General features: G+C 39.5%; 1 protein-coding gene across 2 annotated transcripts in view; it reads left to right on the top strand.

Annotated features, from left to right (window-relative positions):
* The window catches only part of LOC121952281 (roundabout homolog 2-like), a 111879-nt gene that overhangs the window by 71581 nt on the left and 16370 nt on the right, over window positions 1-23928 (top strand). For both annotated transcript variants that reach the window (XM_088088476.1, XM_042498853.2), the window contains 12 exons: window positions 13-184; window positions 4436-4641; window positions 8473-8554; window positions 8684-8849; window positions 9365-9531; window positions 9614-9735; window positions 11909-12140; window positions 19054-19178; window positions 19260-19431; window positions 20541-20717; window positions 23385-23411; window positions 23584-23623. In XM_088088476.1, coding sequence (XP_087944602.1) covers window positions 13-184; window positions 4436-4641; window positions 8473-8554; window positions 8684-8849; window positions 9365-9531; window positions 9614-9735; window positions 11909-12140; window positions 19054-19178; window positions 19260-19431; window positions 20541-20717; window positions 23385-23411; window positions 23584-23623 — 1688 coding nt within the window. The remainder of the gene's footprint in view (window positions 1-12; window positions 185-4435; window positions 4642-8472; window positions 8555-8683; window positions 8850-9364; window positions 9532-9613; window positions 9736-11908; window positions 12141-19053; window positions 19179-19259; window positions 19432-20540; window positions 20718-23384; window positions 23412-23583; window positions 23624-23928) is intronic.

The following is a 23928-nucleotide window of genomic DNA, read 5'->3' as shown; positions in this document are numbered from 1 at the left end:
CACTCCCTGTAGGATCTCCTGTTTCCCAACCAGCCAACACAGGGAGATAGCCGTGTTTCTGTGTCCGTGAATGGGGAGCTGACCATTTCATCTGTGCAGCGCTCTGATGCGGGGTATTATATCTGCCAGGCTCTCACTGTAGCAGGCAGCATCATGGCCAAGGCCCAGCTAGAGGTAGCAGACGGTAAGGCTGGACACACACCTACTAAAACATAAAAACTATGGGATTTTTTTTTTCTTTTTAGAGTAAGTGATTTAACAGCACCAACATGTGCTCATACCAATTATCTTAAATATTTTGAACCTACACTGTATTGTTACGCCCTGTTGCGTTAATTACTGTATGCATCAGGGAAACACATGCACATTATTAGTAAACACAAACCATTATCACATGATTGCATGGCTCAGTACACAGGTAATTTCACCAGAATGAAACCATTACTTTTCCACTCATGGTATTATCTGGAGGGATTTCTTAAAATCACTATTGGGTGACAGAAGCACCACTGATTTATAGATTGATTTCTAAGAATCCCCAGCTGGCAGGGAATGTTCCCACAACATTGGCTAACGTTGCCTAGAAGTTGTAATAATGTTTTGAAAAAAACACTTTAATCAAATGTTCAAAGAATGTTCTAAGGATGTTTATCATTTCATATGATGTTCCAAATGAGGTTAAATGCTGACTGAGTCATAATGTCACTGACTCTGAGAACATTCTCAGGATGTTTTGTTGATGTGAAGAAGTGACAGATCATCATGTTCTTTTATAAAATGTTCCAACAATGAAATGTTCCCACAATGTTACATGAGAACAAAGGAAGAACCTTTTTTCAAAGCAACATTAGAACATGTTATTAAGGCTTTAGATTACAGACTTCTTTTATTTTTAATGAAAATGTAATATAATCAATAAATTATTTTTAACATTTTTTGATGTTTAAAGAGAATGTTTCCCTAACCTCAAAAAGAACGTTCTGGGCAATGGACAAAGTATAAACTTGAAATGACAACAGTTTGAAACAGTTTCAGCTGCTCTCAACAGCCAACTTCTTTTTCATGTTCCTATCATGACTGTACAGCCAGTTTCTTCTTCAAGAGCCTATTTAGTTTAAGTTGTGGAACCATCAAATTTATTTTACAAAGCATCCTGAACTCACAAGATTTTTTCGAGCAATGTTGTCAGAGTAGCGTTCTAACAACATGCATTGGAATTTGATAGCCTTGTCACTATTGTAGTTGTGTTTAATGCATTTTTATTGTTAAGCTTACTGGGATTTAAAATCATACAAAACACACACATAAGATTATAGCACTATCCAGTAAAACAGTTAATAATCGTCTGCCCACACTTAAAGAATCTGTATGTTCTAAAAGCAAGTCACCCGCAACTATCCGTTTTTAATTATCATCCCTTTGTGTTAAATGTGAATGGTCTGAAAAGACTGAAACTGTGTGAAATCAAATTGTCTCCTTGATGGAGAGACACTTAAACATTCTTTTTTTGACGAAGCTTTAATGTCAACATTAAGTGCTGAGCCGCTGCCAGCTGGGAGCTGTTTATGCCCTTCTCTCCATTTGTTTCTTAGCTTTTTCTCCCACACATTATTAAATTAACATCTGTTGAAGTGTTTCTGGAGAGGAAACGATTCCTGTTCTGTCACTCAGAGGAGATGGATCAATATCAAAATGTTTGGTGCAGAACGTGAGGGATGGGAGAAATTTGGTTGATTGATGGCTTAAACGACAAGTTGGCATGATTCCAAGTGGAGCATTTCTTAAGGTTAGGGGCATCCAAGAGGGTCTTGCACTGGATGTAAACTTTCTGAAGGTGCAGGTAAAGCCTAGTGCTCCATCCTGGGTGTTGCGTCAGATGTTTGACTGACAGGCCTTTTAATTATCCAGTTGGACTTGAGCGAATGGTACGTGCTGCAACTTGACAATGAAGCTATTGGGATTCTCATGTAGAATCAGAAAGTACAGGGCAGTTCTCCTGACCACTTCAAGAATGTGAGACACAATACTGCATGCAAAAGCCTGCAAGCTATGGAAGGTTGTTTGTGAGAATTGAAACAGAGGCTTTGTATTTAGCCAGTTTTTGCATTTGACAGTTTTCTGTGGATCTGAAACTGGGTCACTATGAGAATCCATTAGAACTGCTGGGACTCCAAGCTGGACGTGGCCACTGCTCTCTACTTCGAGAGAAGCTTCACTCTTTTCAAAGCCATATTTCAAGCCTACAGGGGGTTTAATACTAGATAGATTTTGTGTGTACTATTGCCTCAACCTGTCTGACTGATTTCTTCAGACACTGAGGCAGCCTTGAGGCTTAAGTTTCTAACAGTGTAATGCTGGATCAAAGAGTACAGACCAGGATCTTGAGAGTTCCCTTTCAACTCCAGTCATGAGCTTTGGTGTAGTAGCAGTCATACAACCAGTAGTTAGATCTCCCAGCTAGAGGTGTGGAGTAGAGTCACATGACTTGAACTCCAGTCAGACTCAAATCAAAAATGTAATGACTTTAGTCTTAACTTGATAAAATCCAAAAAGACTTGGACTTAAACACAAATGTGACTTAACCTGGACTTAAGTCCAAACATTAAAAAGTTTGTTATTTAAAGTGTGCTACAAATCAGTTAATTTCCCTGCATTGTCTGAATCAGCTAATGTTAACATTAACCTTTTTGTTTTATTTAGACATAAATTGTGCAACATAATACAGTATCACTTTAAAAGTATCAACATTTTCTAATAAAATGTAAGTAAAAAATACAAGACAGGACAGAAACCTTCAAAAATAATTCTGTTGTGATATATGTCATGCAAGTGCAATGTCAGCACTATTTTTTTAGATGAAGTTCAGTCACACTTGTTTTAACAAACTTTTTTACAATTAACATGCAAATGTTAGAAAGCAATCATGATCACCCTGTTGTGAAAATGGAATTGCACGGGGTGAAGAGTGCAAAGAGTGGATTATGACTTGTTTAGGACTTCAAACTCAAAGTTTGGGGCTTGACTTAAGACTTTACTCTGGACTTTTTTTGTCTTGACTTTGGACTTGTGTGCAAAGACTTGAGACTTACTTGTGACTTGCAAAGCAATGACTTGGTCCCACCTGTGCTCCAAACATCCCGTTATCTGCAAACCTACCATAAAAAATTCAGTTTATTTTGCAGGCTGAGCAGCCTCTGGTAGTGATAAGTGATAAACAATCTGAAAAAGCAACATTTCATTATTGCCTTTGTCACTACAGCTGGAGTGTATGATTGCATTTCTTACAGGAGTGCAGCTAAATTAGGAAAAGCAATATGATGTTGCTGCTGGTTTCCTAATCGCTTGGGGTAATGCTCGCTTGCTTCCTGAAAATACAATACTGTCTGTCTTTAGCCAATATAAAGACTGATTTTGTGTTCAACTGAAGCTCCACATGAAAGACTGATTATGGAATATTTTATTTCTTGTTAATTACACTTAAATATGTTGGTGAGATCCTAGTAAAGCTTGTCAGCAACAGTTTAGATGATTATTGTAACGCTGCATTAATGCAAACAATTCAGCCTCTGTAATCGGTAGTATATATCACTTGTAGTTTTGCTTTCTGTACCTGCATCTAGTTGTAATTCTAGTTGATATATCTGCTATTCTGCTCGAGTTGCCCTGTTCCTCGTTGTGCTGAAGGAGGTACAATGGAAGATAAGGCAGGGAGAAACCCGCTGTAAACACTTGTAAGAATGGAGACAGACCTGATAACAGTGGAGAGCAGCAGTGAGGAAATTGGAAGCGGTGGGTAGTTACAAGGCCTAGAGAGCGTCAACACTCGAGAAATTACTGTTGCTGAGTGCAGAGGCTGTTTTCTGGATGATATAACGTACTTTAAAAAGCTTTAAAAGAGATGTATTGTTGTTCTGACTGGCATACCAATTCAGAGTTTAGTTTTTTGTGTGTGTCGGAGGTTGGGGGGGCGATGCCAAGAGGGAGGAGGTGCGACCATGAGTCAGAGTAGGAAGAGAGAGGACAGGCATGAATGTGTTGAGAGGTGTTATAAAGAAGGTATGGTAATTAGCACCACGGGTGAAGCATCGTTAATCCTCACCTAGTAATTAAAGCTCAAAGGTGTGATGCAGTGCCATGAGCACACTGCCTAACTGTGGAAAAGGGCTCACAAAAACAGTCACTTCCTCTCACAACAAATCCATCAGATTGAACCCTAACATCTTGAGCCTGCAGTCACTATTTTAATTACTGCAATCACAGATTAACACCTTGTGATAAGGTCATATGTTTTTTGTTTTTTTTTTTCACCATAAATCTGGCAAGATCTAACCAGTTAAAGAGTCGTTTCTACATGCCAAGACCATCACATAAAAATTGTAGCATTTAAAAAAGTGTGTTCAAAAAATAACACCTGTTGCTTGATTATTATTCTTAGCCCTGAAGGACCGCCCTCCACCCATCATCCGGCAGGGCCCATCCAACCAAACGCAGGCACTGGGAGGTGTTTCCCTACTCAGGTGTCAGGCATCTGGGGACCCAGAGCCCACAGTCACCTGGCGGAAGAATGGGGCCAGTCTGCTTGGAAAGGACCCACGGTTTTCTCTGTTGGAGCATGGCAGTCTTCAGATCCAGAATACCAGGGTGGGTTCAAGTGGATTACAGACATATGCATGTATAAACAGGAGTAAGCATGCAGCATTTCACATGTAGCTTTGTGTAGCACAGTGGCCTCTTAGTTATATGTTGTATAGAATTAAAGGACAATCTCTTTATTGCAACTTTGGCTTTAACCTTAGAACTTGAATCACAGTAACTTTGCTACAATGAGGCTTAAAGTCCCGCTCCACTCAAAAATGTGTCTCTCTTCTGCTTTTTTACCTAAAATTTCGATCCTTTACTATACTACCTTGTATCTGTGCAAAGTTTGTCATTAGAGAGGTATATTTACATTCCTCCATCTGTGCATTTCCCTGAAATCTAAGATTCAAACATTTGTGGGCGAGCTAGATTAAGTATGTCAACACCTCCAGCGCAGAGCAGACTTGTCAGTACAGAAAGCAGAGTTAGCATTAGCACAATCTCAATTGGCTATCGGTCTGATGATAAGCATCTGAGGGACAATATTTGGACTGATCTGGTGTAGCCAAGACTTCCTCTTCGGTGCACCAATCATTTCTGCTAACCTCTATCTGCAATACAGATACATAAAAAGAAAATAATACGAAGCTGACCTGTCATAAGACAACAGCCAATGGGTTCTGAGAATGTATATCAGTTTATGTGTTCCATTGCTCCATATGACCTGTTTACCTGCTGTTAATATGTGATCAGTCATAGGCCTAATACTTGAAATACAAACAGGAACCTGTCTTATCAGATTCTGTGTATGCAAAATATGCATGTGTAGCATCAGTATAGAGAAAGTTTGACAGCAAATATGGTAAATTGTTCAGTTTTTGGATGCAAACACCAATGTGAACACACTGCAACATCATAGCAGATATTATTGTATGTTTCATAACGATTAACATTTGCCAGCTTCGGTGCACAAAAGACTCCTCATTGGACTCTGGGCCACATTGTGCCTCAGACATGTATGGCTGAATCTCTCCGATGTTTCCTCCAACACCAGTGTTAGCCATCTTAAAGCACTCTGCTCTTTCACTGGTCAGCAGCCGAGCCTTAATGGGGCTGTGTCAGTGCTAGAGAAAATAGAAAGCGAAACCCAGCACAAGCAGCAGTGGTGGTGGTCACGTGGAGGCCAGATCCACAATTTCCTTGTGTGGGAGAATGAGTCAGTTTTCTTGCAGCCATCATTATTTTGTGGAAAAATCGTGTTGGACAAATAAAATAATAAAATAATTAGTATTTTTACATACTTCAAAATGTGTCTGGAGGGGGAGTGTAAGCTTTAATCAAAATTCCCTTCCTTTTTCCTTTACCTGAATTGGCACAGGGAATTGCAGCAATCAAGTTTCACTGGCAATGGTCCTATCAGAACCTGCGGATTAATTAATAAAAACAAAGGATTGTTAATTAGTCTTTGAGAGAGTGTTTCACCCCAAAATTTCTGCAGCACCATATCTGTTGAATCTACTTACAACTGGTGCCTGCAAATAATTATACTTTGCACACATTTCGTGTTCTGCTTACATGTATACAGAGCGACGTGATGTTTCCTCTTTAATTGGAAAGACTCCTATTTCTCAGTTTCATTATTTATTAGTTTTGATATGTTTTACATTCATTTATGCACATAAAACACCAAACCTTTTGAAGACACATGAGTTTTTTGTGCTTCTATTGCATGTGAAAGACAAAAGAGAAATTTTCTCATCTGCCAGCTGATGTCAGCTGAATGTAATTCATATGGACAAATGCAGTCAGGCTGCCTTTAAAAGATAAATGGGGAGTATTGATTTTTATGAGTTGTTAAACGCTGCTATTTAGTCTGAATCTCTGAGGCAGCAGTTAGACTCAAGGACTCAAGGACAGGGACAAGTGAGAGTAGTCTGAAAGGGGTAATATAATAGAGGAAGTGCAATATACAGTGTCCTGTCACAGTGTCAAAGTGCTCTTCCTGTGTCACTCTCTTTTCTACTCTCTCTTGAGAGATAGCATAGTTGTGAGTGGTTCCTAAGGCATTGCCAATATAAAATAGATTGTCATATCTCTTATTCCCTGTGTCAGCACTGATGATGATAATGTTGATGGCTCTGGGAATAGTGGGTGACTATTATTGGAGGAAATCAATTAAGAAAATTAATGTAAGCTCTTACTGGGCTCTTTTTTTTTTCATTGGCTGGTGTTAAAGTTTCCTCATCCACTCTCCACTCTCTAGCTTTTCTCCAGCCAAATGCAGGCCAGTGAAGGTTAATGCATTTTTACTGTACTACTAGCTGAGAACCTCCTTCTTAAGCCCAGAGTGACGTAAGAGCTTGTAGAAACCATTTGGGATCAGAGTTACAAAGTCTACTGGATTCAGTCGAACATGGCAACAGAGCACAGCCTAAAAACTGTATTATCTGTATTACAGAGAAAGTCTTTGTGGGTCAGTTTCATACAGATGGCTTCACCTAACTCTCTGTTTTCCCGTGTTGAATTCATTTCTGTAACAACTTTTAAATCAGACTGTTAAAGCTGCCATGTTGCAGATAAAATGGGAGCTTGTTTGTGCCTTAAAGAAGTATTTCCCTGCTGGAAAGATGGTCTTTTCATAAATCTAGGCAGTCTATGAAGTAGAAAGTTGCAAATAGTTTTGAAATTGGTGCTGCATGACCAGAGAAATTAGATGAAAAGGTGAAATTTGATTTTGTACAGAGATAAAAAAAAAAAAAAACAAGAAACAAAAAAAGCCCAAAACCTTCAACTACCAGAATGTACTGCACTGCAGCGCACCAGTAGTTGTTCTGACTGGTTACTGACAAAATGCAAGTGTGACCATTTTTATTAACCAGTACATGACCATGACCAGCCCCTTTCACTCCTTGGTCCAGTACAAGAAGACCTGAAGAAAATACTAAGTTAGTGTTTAGCTAGCTTTGTAGTGTTGGCTCTAAAGAGAGGCAGTCAAGGTTAGGGTTAATGAAAAAGTTAGAGTTACATCTAGTTATTTGTACTTGTTTATGTTTATAGGGTAAATCACATTTTGATGTGTAAAGAATAAATTAAATTAATATTTTACATTATTGATATGTTTGGCTTCATGTTGCGTTGTAGCATGGGTCAAATAACCATCGTGTTGGTGAGTTTTTCTTGTAGTGGTGATGGGTAAGGTTTGTGGGGACATGTCGTGTAGGCTCCAAATGGAATGTAACTGCAGCTATACATGTCTCGTTTTGAAACAGGAAACAATATGGCAGCCAGCTGTTAAAAAAACAATTATAGTTAAACAGTAAGCTAAAAACATGTCTGAAGACATTTTAGCCAAGAAGTAGGCAACACAGTAAAATAATATTGGTTCTTTTTTGACCAGCACTGCTAAAAATATCATATGAACTGAGTTTTGTCAGCCTTTTACAATACAGGAAATGACATGGTGACATCTTCCAGTTCACAAATTCTCTTATTACAACCAAACAGTGCACTAATGTATATATGTGTTTCTGAGGACATTTTAGTGAGGAATATGAAAACCTTGACATGTTGTTTATATTTGATCAGCACTAACTACTTTTACAATTTGACCTGAGGTTAGTCAAATTGGTCGGCTTTGATACTTTCTGTGTTTGTAGTGTTGGGCATACAAAAATGAGAAAGTGCAATCTATATTTTAAGCAACTGCCCTAGAGCCAGCGAAAATCCTCTGAACAGGCATCATCCAGTGGATTAAGGCTGCGAGATGCGCAGCAAGATCATGGGCACTGGCAAGATGGAGGGAATTTTTACATAGTTCATTTACACACTAACCACATTGTCATGATACAAACTACTGTCCTTTTTAACATTAGCAATATTTTCTGTCTTCCCCAGATGTCTGATGTGGGGTTGTACACCTGTGTTGCCACCAGCTCCAGTGGAGAAACATCATGGAGTGCCTACTTGGATGTCAGAGGTCTGCTTTAGTACAAATAATTCATATGAAAAATGAAAACAATTTCATGCATATTAAGCACAGCAGTGCTTGGCATGCTTTGCACTTGCAGGTATTCATTGTGTCTCTCTACGTTCCCTCCTTTGTCAGATTCCACTGACCTTGTGGACTTCATGTCTCACAACACCACGGCCCTCCCAGGGCCCCCCTCCAAGCCAGAGGTCACTGATGTTACCAAGAGCAGTATCTCGTTGTCATGGGAACCAGGGCCAGAGGCGGGCACCCTGGTGTCCTCCTATGTCATCGAGGCTTTTGGGTATGTCTGTGACCTATGTCCTCCAGCTACACTTAGTGACCCCAAACTTTCATGGCAGTTGTGTGTGTTTCTGTGAGCATTAAATCAAGCCAGTTTAAGATGAATATACTGGAGTGCTTACCTCTTACATTTCATCTTACAAGAGTGAAAACTGTTCTGGTATTTAAAATTTGAATGCTGATTATTTGGCAAATAAAAGCTCATGTCAAGCAGAAAATGATTGGCAAGTGAGAATTAGCTTTTTTCTTTCCTTAACAAATAGTTGACAAAAAGAAATGACTACAAAGGCATAGAGCGATTGTTACCCTGATTACTCTTTTTGACAATGACAGGAAGTGTTTCTAAAGATTTCGTAAGTGAATATGGCATGTCATTACTGTTTGACATATGATTTTTTGCTTCCAGTCTTTTGCTGCACAGTCTACCAGCGTTGTCCTAAATACTGTCTAGATTACCTCTGTAGCAATGGAAAGATTCCTCCTAATTAATTCGATTTAATCATGCTCCCTCTACAGTCAGTCGGTGAGTAACAGCTGGCAGACAGTGGCCGACCATGTGAAGACCACAGAGTTCACGGTTAAAGACCTACGACCCAATACCGTCTACCTGTTCATCATAAGGGCAGTCAATGCTCAAGGCCTTGGGGACCCCAGCCCTATGTCTGAGCCTGTCCGGACTCAAGGTACAGAAATGCAAATGTAATGAATTTTTATTAATAGGCATCAATATTCCACTCTATATGCCTGCATTTCTCTCTCTCCCAGACATTAGTCCCACAGCACAGGGAGTAGACCACCGTCGCGTGCAGAAGGAGTTGGGGGATGTGGTGGTCAGCATGCATAACCCCGTGGTCCTTAGCTCCACTTCAGTGCAGGTCACATGGACTGTAAGTACTTGTATAACTCTTTTTTTTTTAATGTACATTGATTTATAGTGGATTTACCTTCAGAGAGGCAAAGCAAATCTTGCCTAAGCTTGTTTGGGAACTTTCTACTTGGCATGACACTATGTTTTGGATTAGCTGGTGCACAGACGGAGTAAACATTGACGGATGGCTACACATTCATAGTCTGAGCAGCTGGTGCTCCATCAATTTCGAATGGTTTGAGGTGATGCAGGAATCAAGACTAATGTTTCTATTCAGGACAAATACATCACCATTAAGTGCTACATGTGTCACTTCTGGAGGCACTTTGCAGTCAGTCCTTTATCTGGGAAATGTTATTTCTCTCTGTTGGCAAGGTGTCCCCACTGCCTGCTGCTGTAGGTTAATGACACACCTAGGATGGGCTTGTACTAGTCTGCTATTTCATACTTGTCTGGACGACAACAATGTGCTGTGATTCTGCTTGCAGCCTGACACAGTGACAGGATAAACCTATGTTTGTGGACAACCCAAATTGGTACACCAGGCTCCATTTGGGCGAAACACAACTCATTCATTACCCAATGTCAAGCAAAAGTGTCTGTATTGAAGTGGTTTGTGGGTACTGTTGGATTTTGTCAGAAGTCTTTGTTGTCCTGTTCATTTCCTTTGGGAGCAACTGCACAAATGTCTATTTCCAATGATTTTATATTTCAGTGTAGTTTAATTGGGCAGTCTGTTACTTTTCCAAATGTCAAGTGCCAGATCAGACAAGCGCAACAAAGCATCTCTCTCCTAGTTGTAACCGGAGCAGATCAATGTTTCTGAAATTCCCATGTTCCCAAGGTCCTCTGTTTCCAGGGTCTGATGTTCCCAAAATTCTAAATTCCCAAGGTCCTAGGTTCCCATGGTCCTATGCTCCCAAGGTCCTATGTTCCCAGGCCCTGTTTTCCAAAGGTCCTATGTTTCCAAACACCTATGTTTCCAGGGTTCGATGTTCCCAAAGTTCTTATGTTCCCAGCATTGTTTGTTCTAAATGTCCCTTATTCCTAGGCTCCTGTGTTCCCAGGGTCCCATGTTACCAGGGTGTAAGGTTCCCAGGGTCTTGTGTTCTAAAGGTTCTATGTTCCCAGGGTCCTATGTTCTCAGGGCTCAATGTTTCCAGGATCTTATTTTCTCAGGGTCCCAAGTTGTCATGGTCCCAGTGTCAGTATTATTTTTATATACATTAACCCTCATGTTTGGGTCAAATACGACTGTTTTTAATTAAAGTAATTCATAAATAAACTCACCTGACCCTAAACTTCTTTCCTGATCTTTTAATTGGGTAATTCATTGGTTAACTAATTTTTATTATTTCAAAGTTAGGTCTGATATATGTCTAGGAATTGTTCCCTATACAAAAAGGGTAACTTCTGGGTAGCTCTGTAGCTCACTGGCCAGAGCACATACCATCATGACTGAGTCCAGTACAATTTTATGACACTCAGAGTCATGATTATTTTCTTCCTGATTAATGCTGTGGCTATCTTCTAGGACAACAGGAAAGTGAACAAAGATGAGGGTAATTTGTTTTTATCATGGCCTCGACCATAAAAATTCTTTTCCAAGTAATATAAAAGAACAAAAACATGAGTGGTGCTACATCATGTGTTTATAAGGCTTCTGGAGTCACCAATCATTTTCTTTATGCCACACAAACTGAGGTTGCACAGAGAGAGAGAGACAGAGAGAGAAGGAGAGGAAAAGAGATCCGTCCTATTTGGACTGGTGTGATGATAAACAGCTGCTTGATATCACTTGTAAAAGCCTTTTCTTGCTCCTGCCCTTGTTAACAACCCATTACTATGAGTTGTGTTACATATTTTACTCTTCCCCTGAAATGCACCAGCAAAGAAGAAGAAGAAAAAAAAACTGGCTATTTTGATCCAGTGTTTTGAGTCCAAACTGTGCTGAAGGTCTGACTCTGGGGTGCTGTTCAGCTTTGGCAAATACACTACAACTCTCTTCATGTGGTGTCTTGCCTCTCTGCTGCTAATTAAACTGTATGATTAACTAAGCATGCATTGTCACTGACAGAGGACACAATGTGAATGCTGATCCATGGCTCCAAAGCAGTTTAACACACAGATGTACGCCGCCTCCCACATCATTACCGTACAGCATGTCTTCATCCTGCTCTCTCTCCTCACAGGTGGAGAATCCATCCCAGTTTATTCAAGGCTACCGTGTTCTGTACCGGCAGACATCAGGGCTGCCCTCCCCAGGGCCATGGCAGATACAGGACTTGAAGGTCGCCTCAGAGAGGGACATAACTCTCTCCGGGCTGAAGAAAGGCATCGTGTATGAGATTAAAGTGCGGCCATACTTCAATGAGTTCCAGGGTGCAGACAGTGAATCCATGACAGCACGCACCATGGAAGAAGGTAAGAGACAAATGAATTCACATTTCTGACAATAATCAGTTGCTCTGCTGACTTTATGTTGCATGGGATGTACAAATTAGTTACTTACACATGAGGGAAATGCTCTTTTGTAAATGGTTCTACCTACTTTTATATTTAGTTGCCGCTAGTAATGGCTCCATGGCTCCATAGTAAAGGATAATGGCATTTCAAGTACACCCACCCACACATACATACTGCTGCAGTGCCACGTCCCCTGTGTGTGAAAACAGGTCTCCCAGACAGCGCGGTGGGGGTCTGTGACAAGCCCGGGCCTCTGCGGGTTGGTGGGCAGAGAGGGAGGGCCGAAACTGTCTCCTCTGACATAAGCTCAACTCTCTCTGCTCCTCTGTAGACCCCTGCTGCCATGTCTCTGTCACACACCAACCAGACCTGCATGATATGACCCCGAGTTTATCAACACACACACACACAAACACACATACACACAGATTCAATCTCAAATTTATTGGAGTTAACACTTCTTAATATTGGCCTTGTCATCAAATCATGTAGGTCAAATGATCAGCTACTGATTCTTCTTAGGTTAAAGATACAAGATTTAACTTATCCCTATTAAATGTCAAAAAACATGAGACCAGTGTTTTATATTTTGTTGGCTTGTGTACTTACATCATCTCAGACATTTCCAATGATGTTCAAACACAGAGAAATCTGTTATTTTAGTAAAAGACATGGTATGTGGGCAGGTTTCCATTAACCCTAAAATCACACAAATTGAATTTAAGAATATGAAACACACTTGATGGAAACATGTCAATTTCGAAAAAAACTTCCATTTATTGCAAAAAAGTTCGAATGAGGTGGTATTTCAGATGCTATGGCTATGTCCTTGTCAGTAGAAACTGGCTCCCTCATAATGCAGCAGGAGCCACAAAAGGTGTTACTGCATCACATAACTCTTCCAAAATTGAGCGGATCATCCAGAAGTTTTGAATCCACAATTCCTCTGTGACATTGTGGACTATCACCTCCCAGAAATCCCTCATGTGTGACCAGTCCCATGTATAAGGGGCTTTTCTTTCCATTATCACTCGCATAACATGCCTACATCACCTTCAATTGAAATAATGACGGCAAGTGCGGCTAATGTTGCGGCTAACCATGCTTTTAGGAATGTTATCGCAAGAGGAGAAGTTACAAAACATAACTCAATGGAAACGCAGTCATCTTGCAGTTGTGTTTAATTGACAGTTTTATAGTTTTATTGCTTACATTTTGTGCAAATCTGTAATGGAAAAACTGCCTTGTGTGAACTGGTCACTTTTGTGCTTGTTCAGGGTTTTAGTTGTCTGCCAAAAGCTGTCATAAATTGGCTTTTTATCCAGTATTAAAGGGATACAATTTTCAACCAGTTTTGTATCAAAACAGTGTGTGTGTTCGCCATATAGTCATTTTATATATTGCACGAGGAACAATCCGTGATAACAGGAGTATATTTAATATATCACCCACCTCTAGTATATTAGAAATAGGAGCCGCAAAATACTAATTCAGGATGCCTTTATTGGCCCCAGTTTGCCAAATTGTAAAAAACTATTAGCAAAAATAAATAAAAATGGAGCTCAAGTGTGCCTTATGAATAAAGCGAGAGAAAAAAAATACATTTGTTATGGCGGTTCATTCACAGCTAACCACACACAACCACACATAACATACAAGCACATCTGTAATTATCAACAGGAAAAATAAAAACTTTTCAAAAAAAGTACTAAATAATAAATACTTAAAAAAAACAACAACCCTGAATTCTATGAAAAAATATCTAATTTTAATAAATACTATGCAGTGCATAAAATTTCAGTGTAGCAATTAAAAACAATGTTAATTTTAGAGCATTAAAAAGCCTAATGGCAGCAGGCAGAAAAGTCTTTCTGCAGCATTCAGTCCTGCATCTAAGTACTGAAAGTATTATTGAGGACATCGTAACAAGTCTCATGGCCATTGCCATAACAACTGAACAAGTGAAAACTCCGCTGGATGACGTAAAATACATCATCCAGCAGAGTTTTACTGGCTCTCTGGCTTTTGCTCAAACTACAGGCTGTATTTTTCATATTGGCCACCAATCATGCCACCACTGCAGACACAAAGAGCGTAGATCTGATCAAAAGCCTTACCCCACCCCTCTCTCTCTCTTCAACACGGTCTGAACAAACTTCATCCACTCATAAGAACCACAGATTGAAAGCCCTGGAAAAAGCTCACCCATGCGTTGGGATTGTTTTCTCAAACTGCTATTTCTAAGGTCAGGAATGAGCTTGCATGTTTGCTTCACAGATGCCATGTTGTGCTGGCTGGCTGGTTAGGGGGACCTCGTCAGAGTTTATTGCACTGCACCAGCTGGACTGTGTGGAACATGGCTTGCAGTGAGAGCAAGTCATCATGAGGCCATTAATGCATCGTCCTCACAGTAGGAGGATAAGGATGGCTCTGAACGGGGAATACAAAGAGAATTCACCTCACTGCAGCCCAATTAAAATGGCCACAAAGGCTCAGTAGAGGTCTTTGTGGACTGGAGTGCAGTTACTTGGGATCTTGGATATGAGGCATCGTGATAGAGAAAAAATTGGCTTGATCTATTGATACTCCAGAGCCCAGAAATGTGCTGCTCTGCAGAATCTGAGAAGAAAACAGTCCCTTATCCATCAAAGGCAGATCGGGAATGTGCCAACGCCTTTGTGAAAGCCTAGCAGAGGGTGTCTGAGGGGTCGCCGAGGTCAAAACAGCTGGTGTCTCCCACTGCGTACACGGGGAAATTGTATACTAAGATTAATGATCCTCACATCCCTTCGATGAGTTGTTGGTGTGAGCAATGTGGCCAGAGGCAGTACGCTCTGTGACGTCATCACTGTCATCTTCGGCATTCCACTACTGTTGTCGGCGAATGAAAGAAAACATGGATGCAGATATAGCTGTTATGATGAGGACATGCTTATGAGACCAAGAGGGTCAATGAAGAGAAAGTCCAACTTATATGAAACAGTATTCCCTGATCCTGCTAGATAGGGTTTATTTTACATTACATTAGTGTTATACGGAGACAGGTTTGTTGGATTGTTTGCTAATTCATGAATGAATTAGCCTAATTGATGCACTCATTTGCATACCAGGTTATGTTTACCACTTTATACCCTGTATCAGGACATTAAGCAGCTTAAGTGCCTTTGTTTAATTGCACAGCTGTGAGTACAAACCGAAACGTTCCCTCAGATGTTCGAAGCATTAATTGCTTTAAATTACTCTCTACCTACTTTGTTCATCAGTCTTAATATCAGTATTAGTCACATTATTAAGAGCATACTCTTTGACTTTTTCTGCTGTTGTGACCATCTATTGCAATGTTATCCTGAGTCATTACTGGTATTATAGCCATTATTCATCCTCAGGGATTGTTCTCGTACATACGGAAATTGCAGAACTACACTTAATGGTTCCTGTCTTCTCTTAATGTAAACCTTTGACTGACGGGGCATGCTCGGTCATTTTGCTGAAACAGCACAGCTGGAATGATCACAGCAGAACTGGAGCTTATGTGCATGACAATGCATTCACATTAACTTACCAAAAATGTGCACATAGTTTTAAGTTAAGGCAGTAGTAAGGCAGAAGGTAACTTTTCTTACAAATATCTCATCATATTTGTAGAAACAGTCACCATATTCTCACACTAGTACATGAGGCAGTCTGTAAAAAAGAATGTTCCTGCGTGTCCTTGTAGTGCTTCTAATGGCCTTACCGTACGTGAATACAAACAACCAATCAGAGACAAGCCCCTGACGCCACTGTCAATCATGTCAATAACTGTTCGGAAGCCATATTTGATCTTGCTGCCTTGTTTTACAGTTTGGCCTAAGTATACGAGCAGTGATTGACACGATTGACAGCCACGTTAGAAACTCCTGGGCTCTGATTGGTTGCTTTCGTGAGCTGTGGTAGATTCAAGTAAATGCCATTAGAAGCAGAGTGGTGGACAGACCTTTTTTTTTAATCATCGGACTATCTGTCTCATATACCTTTGTGTTGATGTTTTGACAGTTTAAGTAAATGTGACAGTAAAAGTTACCAACTTAAGCCTTAAGTTAAATCTCCTCTTTGGTGTGGTCATAGCTTGAAAAACCATGTAAAACTGAGTGCATAACTAAGTCTGTGGTAATAGCTATTAATCTGTGTTTATGTTGTCATGCAAAAGTCCAGCCTCTGGCTACTGAACTGGTTTGTGGGGTTTTTTTCCTCAAAAAAATCAAATCCAGAAGAGAAATGATAAACTAATAGTTCCTGGCTAAAGTTTTGCAAACTCGACAATGCTCCAACACTGATGGCAATATGGGCTCTATTGGATGTTTGTGGTTGTTTGTTTTCCCCCTCAATAGATTTGATTTTGTGAAATTTGGTTTACAAAGATGATGGATTGCCTTAGAAATTAGAGCCACAGAGAAAGTATTGATTTTTGAGTGTCGGTAGGCAATCCAAGTAATGTGTAAAGGTTGACTTTCTCCCACTATAGTCCACCTGAATTTATAATAGTTAATGATTATTTCAAGAAAAGATTATTTGTGTCCGTGCCAGATGGTATCCCTGCATAAATACTACATCATACGTGTCAGAGTTTATATAAATATAGTCATTTTGCTTTCTGAACAGTGGAGTCATCACGATATTGTGACAGTACAGATCTGCACGAGTTGGTTTAACAGTAATTGCTTCAGAAAGTCAATACAGTCCAAACGGCTGAATATAGATATCCTCAAACTGGGCTGAGTCAATTTGTTAAACGTAATAGAAATAAAGTGCCTCTCGTATGGCAGATTTAATTCCTTTGTACTGCCAGGCTGTCAAATATTTTGCACACATGCCATATCTGTTTAGAGCCTCTCTTTTAAGTGCATTGTGGGATCTTTGTTTCATCTTTTCAATTTAGAAAAATCTATTGTTTTGTCATCATTTACTTTGTGAGTTAACCCAGCCAGAGAGCTTTAAGACGTAAAATGCCTCATAAAGGTCAGCTTTAGGACAGGCACAGAAACTCTTTGTTTCACCTAATATGTCCTGTTTTTATGACTGATCTACCATTACACTTGCGCTTTGCTGTTGCCTCACTGACACACTGTGCACATGTTCATAGCATTTTTAAATTCATTCATTTACAGAACCAATCCCATGTGGAGAAGTCACAGTAACCATGTTGCTCTCTGGCCAGGTGGCAAACAACACAATCCCGTCATGGCCCACCTGCTCTGGCTCTTCTGGCATTCGGTGCCTTGCTTACACGGATCCACTGCAAATAGCATTCTCTTTTCGCAGCTCCTTAATTGGGTTCAGAGTAGTTATTTCATCCACTCAGTCAGAACATAATGATGGTTTTAATGGGAATCATGAGAAACTGTGTGCCGAGAGCGGCTGTGTGGTCCGTTCAGTGAGAGATGATGATTTGCTCAGTTGCATAGACATGGTGTTTGCCTCCTGCTGCCCGCAGTCTCTTTAAATTGCCAATCTGTCCGAGTAGGTTATCAGTCCAGTTTGGTACATTTGAAAAAAAAAAGAAGGCCCATTAAAGAGAAAGTTTGAATTTGGCACCATGAGGCATAATGCCATATTTCTGTAAACAAGCCATCTCAAAATCCTCATTACAGGACATGGACACTGACCATTTTCAGTGGGATAAGATATGCAAAATTGAATACAGCTATTTTGAATGCATTTTCATGTAGTGGTAATGGTTCTAATCCATAATGGGAGTGATGTTAGCTAGTGGGCTCAGTCATTTTTTTTCTTGGACGAGGAAATTCTACTCACATTTTAAGTTGCCCCTCTGCTTGTCATCATGAGATTTGCAATTAGTAAAGAACAGTTTGGTCCTCAATGTTTGTTGTGTATAACTTTTAATGCCAGTAAGCTAATAGAATCTTAAACTCAGTATAATGAAAGAATGGTGACTTTTTTGTTTAGGTTTCAGTGCATCCCAAAAAAGAAAAATCCTGTCATAAAGATATGGAATTGAGATGAAGTGCTCTGGTCGCCATCTGCCATGCTGGCTTAGAAAATACCATGTTGTGTGGCTTGCTGTATGAATATGAGTTGAAGTAGTGAGTGAGACAAATCCCTCTTTGACTTTTCTGTTGAAAAACAATGAATTCTGGGTCATCAACGGGGGGTCCGCAACCCCTAGGGGGTCTTCAAAGTTACTGCAAAGGGGGCCGCCAAATTAAGGTTTGAAGTTGTTGTTTTGTGTTTGTCAGAAATAAAATATGTCTGAAAATACATATTAACATAAATAAAATATATTTTTAGTAAAGATGAATCAGCTCATTCATAAAAAAAGACAAAAACCAATAAGTTTAATTTACAGCACACAACATAGTATGCCACAGGAATTAGTCCTAAAAACCATAACTAAGTTAGTATTTCTGCCCTCCCAGTTCCCTTGTCTCAAAGTCAATGTTTTGTTTTTTTTAATGAATTTTTGGTTAGATGCCTTAAATAAGGTCTGTGGTTAACGAAAACTGTCATGTTTTGGTCATAAAACCTGGCATTTAAAGGGAAAAAACTCTGATAATTAATGACCATTTGATATTTGATGTTTATTATTTGAACATAATATTAATATTAATGTGCAATGTTTTTTGAAGCTTTATTTTTAAAAAGCACTTTCTGTGTGCAGAGTAATAAGAGTGTATGTAGTATTAAAATGGGCCCTAAGGGTTAAATATTCAGAAAATTATGTCAACTGCCACTCAGTTCTATACAATGTATGTTGCTTTCTTTGAGCTAAGGGGTTCATGACCTGAGAAACATTGAATGCCCCAGTGCTTAATCATTTTATTCTCTGATTTATTAGCTTTCTGTAATCTTTTCACCCCCTTTGACCCATCAGCACCTGGTGCGCCTCCACAGCAAGTGACAGTGTTGACAGTCGGGAACCATAACAGCACGTCCATCAGCGTGTCGTGGGACCCTCCTCCCTCCGACCAACAGAACGGCATCATCCAGGAGTACAAGGTGGGATCTAACACACTGTACCAAATGGAATATTTTAGTAATGCTCTGTACCTTACAATGAATTCTGTCTGTCTTTGTCAGATCTGGTGTCTGGCCAACGAAACCCGCTTTCACGTCAATAAGTCTGTGGATGCAACCATCCGTTCAGTGGTGGTCGGGGGGCTGCAGACCGGAGTGCAGTACTATGTGGAGGTGGCTGCAGGCACCAGCGCCGGGGTGGGGGTCAAGAGCAAACCCCAGCTCATCATCTTGGGTAATCCACTCACACACATCAAACCTAGAGTCCAAAAAAAAGACCTCATAATGGGGGTCCGAGGTCTCCATCACAGACTGGGTGGGTTGAGGGGGGTCTGGAGAAATGATTCGTCAATTTATTGCACTTGAAGAAAGAAGATTGCACTTCACAACGCAGACGTCTACCGAGGAATCAATTGTGATTCATTAAGAGTAGTGTCTGGTAACACCGTGCCAAGTACTGTTAGCCATATCAATAATCCTCTTCAATATGTGGGCAGCTGGCGCTAACAAAGTAGACAGTGTTTTTTGTAGGAGCTTATCAGCCTATCACATCTTATCAAATGGCTAAAGGATGCCCAGAGTATATAAGCCCAGAATCAATATCGCAGCCCAGGCCAGATGCTCTTCATCTGTGACTTTTGACTGATATATAATAACACCCTTAACGCACAGAGAAAGGGAAACACAGGCCTGAAGCTTAATGATGGAGGGGGTGTGTGGGGGGTTCCTGCTGGAGACTGTGAATCTAATTTCACAGCACAGTAGCTGCAACAGAAAATCAAACTCTGTCAGAGCTGCTCTGTCAATCTTGTGTCTTGCAGCTCAAGTTGATAAGTGCTCTGCTGAATTGATTTACTCTGCCGACATATTGGATGCACTGATGCTGTGTTTTTGTTGGGGTTTTTTTTGTGCTTATGCCACAGTTGCCCCCTGTGTGTTGTTTTTTCATTTATTCATGGTCTCATCTCTTAGCTGTTCCTTTGCTCCGTCTGTCTTTTATATTCACTCTCGTGGTTATCTATCTAAAGTGCATGATTTGACCTGAACAATGGATACTCTGCTTTTATTAAAAATATTTTTTATTTTATTTTTTACATAATTGAGTTTCCTGGTTAGCCAACCAAAAGGAACCCATTCACACAAATACACAAATAATAATGTTTGTTGTTGGTTTGTTTTTCATTCACATTGTCCTCTTCTTTCAGATATTTTGTCATTTAATTCATATTTGTTGCTGCTGTGGACATTCTTTTGGAGCACAATGGAAACAGAATTGATTACAGAAATATTTGTTCATTTGTCTCCTGTGTGTGTGTATGTGTTTGTTTGTGTTTGTGGGTGCAGGTGCAGAACTGAGGGACGTGATGACGGGATCGGAGGGCAACAATAGCATCTCAGATGTGGTGAAGCAGCCAGCCTTCATCGCCGGTTTGGGAGGGGCCTGCTGGATTGTCCTCATGGGTTTCAGCGCTTGGCTTTACTGGAGGAGAAAAAAGAGGAAGGGACTCAGCAACTATGCAGGTAAAAAAAAAATCAATTTACATGGTTCTGCACCAACACAAAATCTCAAAGCACACTGGGCCCCTCTCTCACTCCAACGAAAGCTGATGTCATCACAGATGTGACTCCATTTGAGCTGGCTAAAATGCAGAACAAAGGAAATATATTCGGCACAGATGGAAATAGGCCCTATTTACTTTAATTCACTGTGCATTGATGTGCATCAACTGCGCTGAGTTCCATCAGCACCCCGCACCTCAACAGTCTAATACATTCATGCGAGATAAGTAATTTAACATCCCCTTCCATTATCAGACCATGGCTGGTGTTGTTTGCACATTAACATGAGGCGCGTCTAGGTTTACGTATGAAATACTCCTTTATCCCTCCGTGAGTCAAGCACATATAGCTGTGTGCCATTATTGTAATGTGTATTGCAGATTTCATGGTGGTGACTTGGGGAGAGAGCGCCGTGTTTTCCTAATTCAGCAGGGATTTACGTGATTGAGTGCTGCTGCTCTGATCCCTTCTCTCGAAACAAATTGAGGATTTTAATTCCAAAACACCACTTTTCTATTTTAGAGGAAATATAGCAACTTTATTACAGAAATGGTTAAAGTATGAAATATGCTATGATTTATTGAAATGTTAAACATGCCTGTATATATTGTATGTTTAAGCTTTAGGGCATGCAGTATTACATACACTCATATTGCTGTGGGCACAAAATGCACTTTTCCAAATTAAGTTTAAGAAATATTATACATTAATATTATTTTGTAATTCTTTTGAGTTAATACTGTAACCAACATTAGTCCTAATCATAAATGTCAAATATTCATTAATTTTCAGAATTTTAACCCATTAAATGCCAAGTTTTTGTCATGATACTACTATGTTTTTAGATGACATAAAATACACAAAAATCATTATTTTTAATATACTAAATGCAAAGTTGTTTTGTTTTTTTTTATTATCACAGCCTGGTATAATGATTTGAAAAAAGCATGTATTTTCTCCATATGCCAGTTATGGTAAAAAATGATGTCATCAACATGTTTTTGTGCTTTGATGGCAGTTTGAGTAGTTTTCAATGGCACATTTTTTCATTTAACAGTATGAATAAAAATTCTGTTAACACAGTGTTTTTTAGACTTATTGTAGGAGCTGAGCTGGAATTTTCAAGGTTAAACATAAAATACGGAATCCTGCCAAAATGTACACCATATGCATGAACACAGCTAAAATCATCAAAAAAAATAAAGAATAAAAAGTGTGTAAAATGCATCAAAGAGATGAATATGATTTTAGCTAACTTGAGTTATATTTATATTAAATACTTAAACACAGCAGACTGACTCCATGCTCCAATTTGTATTTTGGGATCAATAAAAATAAACCGAAAATGATGATGATGCAGCTGCTCCAAAGCAAAAAGGGGTCAAATGTGTCACCTTCATTTGAACTTTGTCCCTCAGGACAATCAGGGCAATTTAGAAAATGCCTGAATGCACAGCCTGGTCCCCAGAAGAAAATGTTGGTATTGTTTGTTCCTGTAAACTACGTATATGTTACATTTGCACATTTTTTGTGTTATAACTATTGTCTGAACGGATATTTTATGAGCTGACTGAGCAACAAAGCTGGTTATGATTTAGTGAGTCATTGCTGTTTTTCAAACAGCATATTAAGCACCAAACGTAGGTGTTTTATAGCAACCCATCGTCGTTTCTCCAATGTTTTACTGAAACATTGCTGCATTTACTGCCAAAATAGTGACACAAAAAGCAGTTATTTTTAGCGAGACATTACTGTATTTACTGCTGGGAAAATGGCATGGAAAGTGGTTGTTTTTTACCAAGACCTTGCTGCATTTCTTGCAGATATAGTAACAGAAAGAGTGGCTGTTTTTTTACCTAGACATCACCGCAGAAAGTGGTTGTTTGTAAAAGAATTTTTTAGTTTTCTGCTGAGACATAGGAACAAAAGCAGTTTTTTTAGGGAGATATTACTGCCTTCACTGTGTTTCCAGCAAGCATATTGCCCCCAAAGTTGGGTATTTTAAGCCAAAACAGATTCTAGAGTCTGTTTTTTATTTGCTTTTGGTTGAGTTACTTTGCTTTCTTTACATTTGTTTTTGTCTAATTTTTTTTTTATTTCATGACATTTGTATTTATTATCTTTATTGAGGTGAGGTTCCTTATAAGCCCCTAGGGGGTTTCTAAATCTCACCTGCTCAACATTGTCTTCTTTTGTTGTTGTATATCTGTTGTTGTTGTTTTTTTTTGTGTAAATAAAACTAAATCTTAAAACATGGTCTTTTTTAACCATAACCAAGTGGTTTTTGTACCTAAACCAGTCCACACATTAAACACAGCATTGTTAAAATACAAAGTTTTCCCATATCAGCTACACAAAAACATGCAAATGTAACATATCCATGGTGTGCAGAAATGTGCCGTGCCAACATTTTCTCTGTCAATTGGGTTGTGCAGTGGTTAGATGCATTACCGCCCGGGGTTTCATCAAAATGTGATCAGCGCTGACATTCCATCAGTGATAAATGAACAAGCAAAGCAAAGATGAAAGGGCCGCACCTGCTTTCATGACTGTTTTTGAACATGACGACGTGGCTGCATCTTTCTGATATCAATAAGTGTGACACTTTATCATCTCTTTCAATTGCAGTTCAGTCCTTCACCTTTACTCGTGCAGGTACGTCTTAACATTGTGAATTACATATTCAAATATCACAGTAATTTAGCTGCCTAACTTCTTGACAGCAGTAATGTATCAGTCATTCAAATTGATGGAGGTGCGGCATATTTTTAGACAAAATAATTGCAATTCTTTTCTTCTCTGTCCCTCCCTCTCTTTTCTCCACAAGTTACATTCCAAAGAGACAGAGGCCTGATCGGAAATGGAAGGTAAGAATCTAAATTAAGTTATAAAAACCAGCCTTCTCAGTGACACGAGCCTATTGTAACACCTGTAATAAAGACTTTTTTCACCATGAAAGGAATTTGCATACATGTTCCAATATGCCCGCTGCTTATTCATTGCAGTGTATGATTTGCACTGATGTACACTTGATGAAATCATTAATCACTCCTTTGAAGTGAGCGCTACCAATTAATGCAGGTGAGGGGTTTATTCGCTGGCTCTCTGAGGTTGTTGGCAGAGCGAGAGGTCGCTGGAGGAGGGGAGAGGTGATGAATGTGCTGTTTGGAAA

This window comes from Plectropomus leopardus, chromosome 15, assembly GCF_026936395.1.
Source record: "Plectropomus leopardus strain MGB_pleo_1.0 chromosome 15, ASM2693639v1, whole genome shotgun sequence".
NCBI classification, from domain to species: domain Eukaryota; kingdom Metazoa; phylum Chordata; class Actinopteri; order Perciformes; family Serranidae; genus Plectropomus; species Plectropomus leopardus.
Note: the sequence above shows the minus strand (reverse complement) of the source record. Positions and strands in the feature narration are given on the sequence as shown.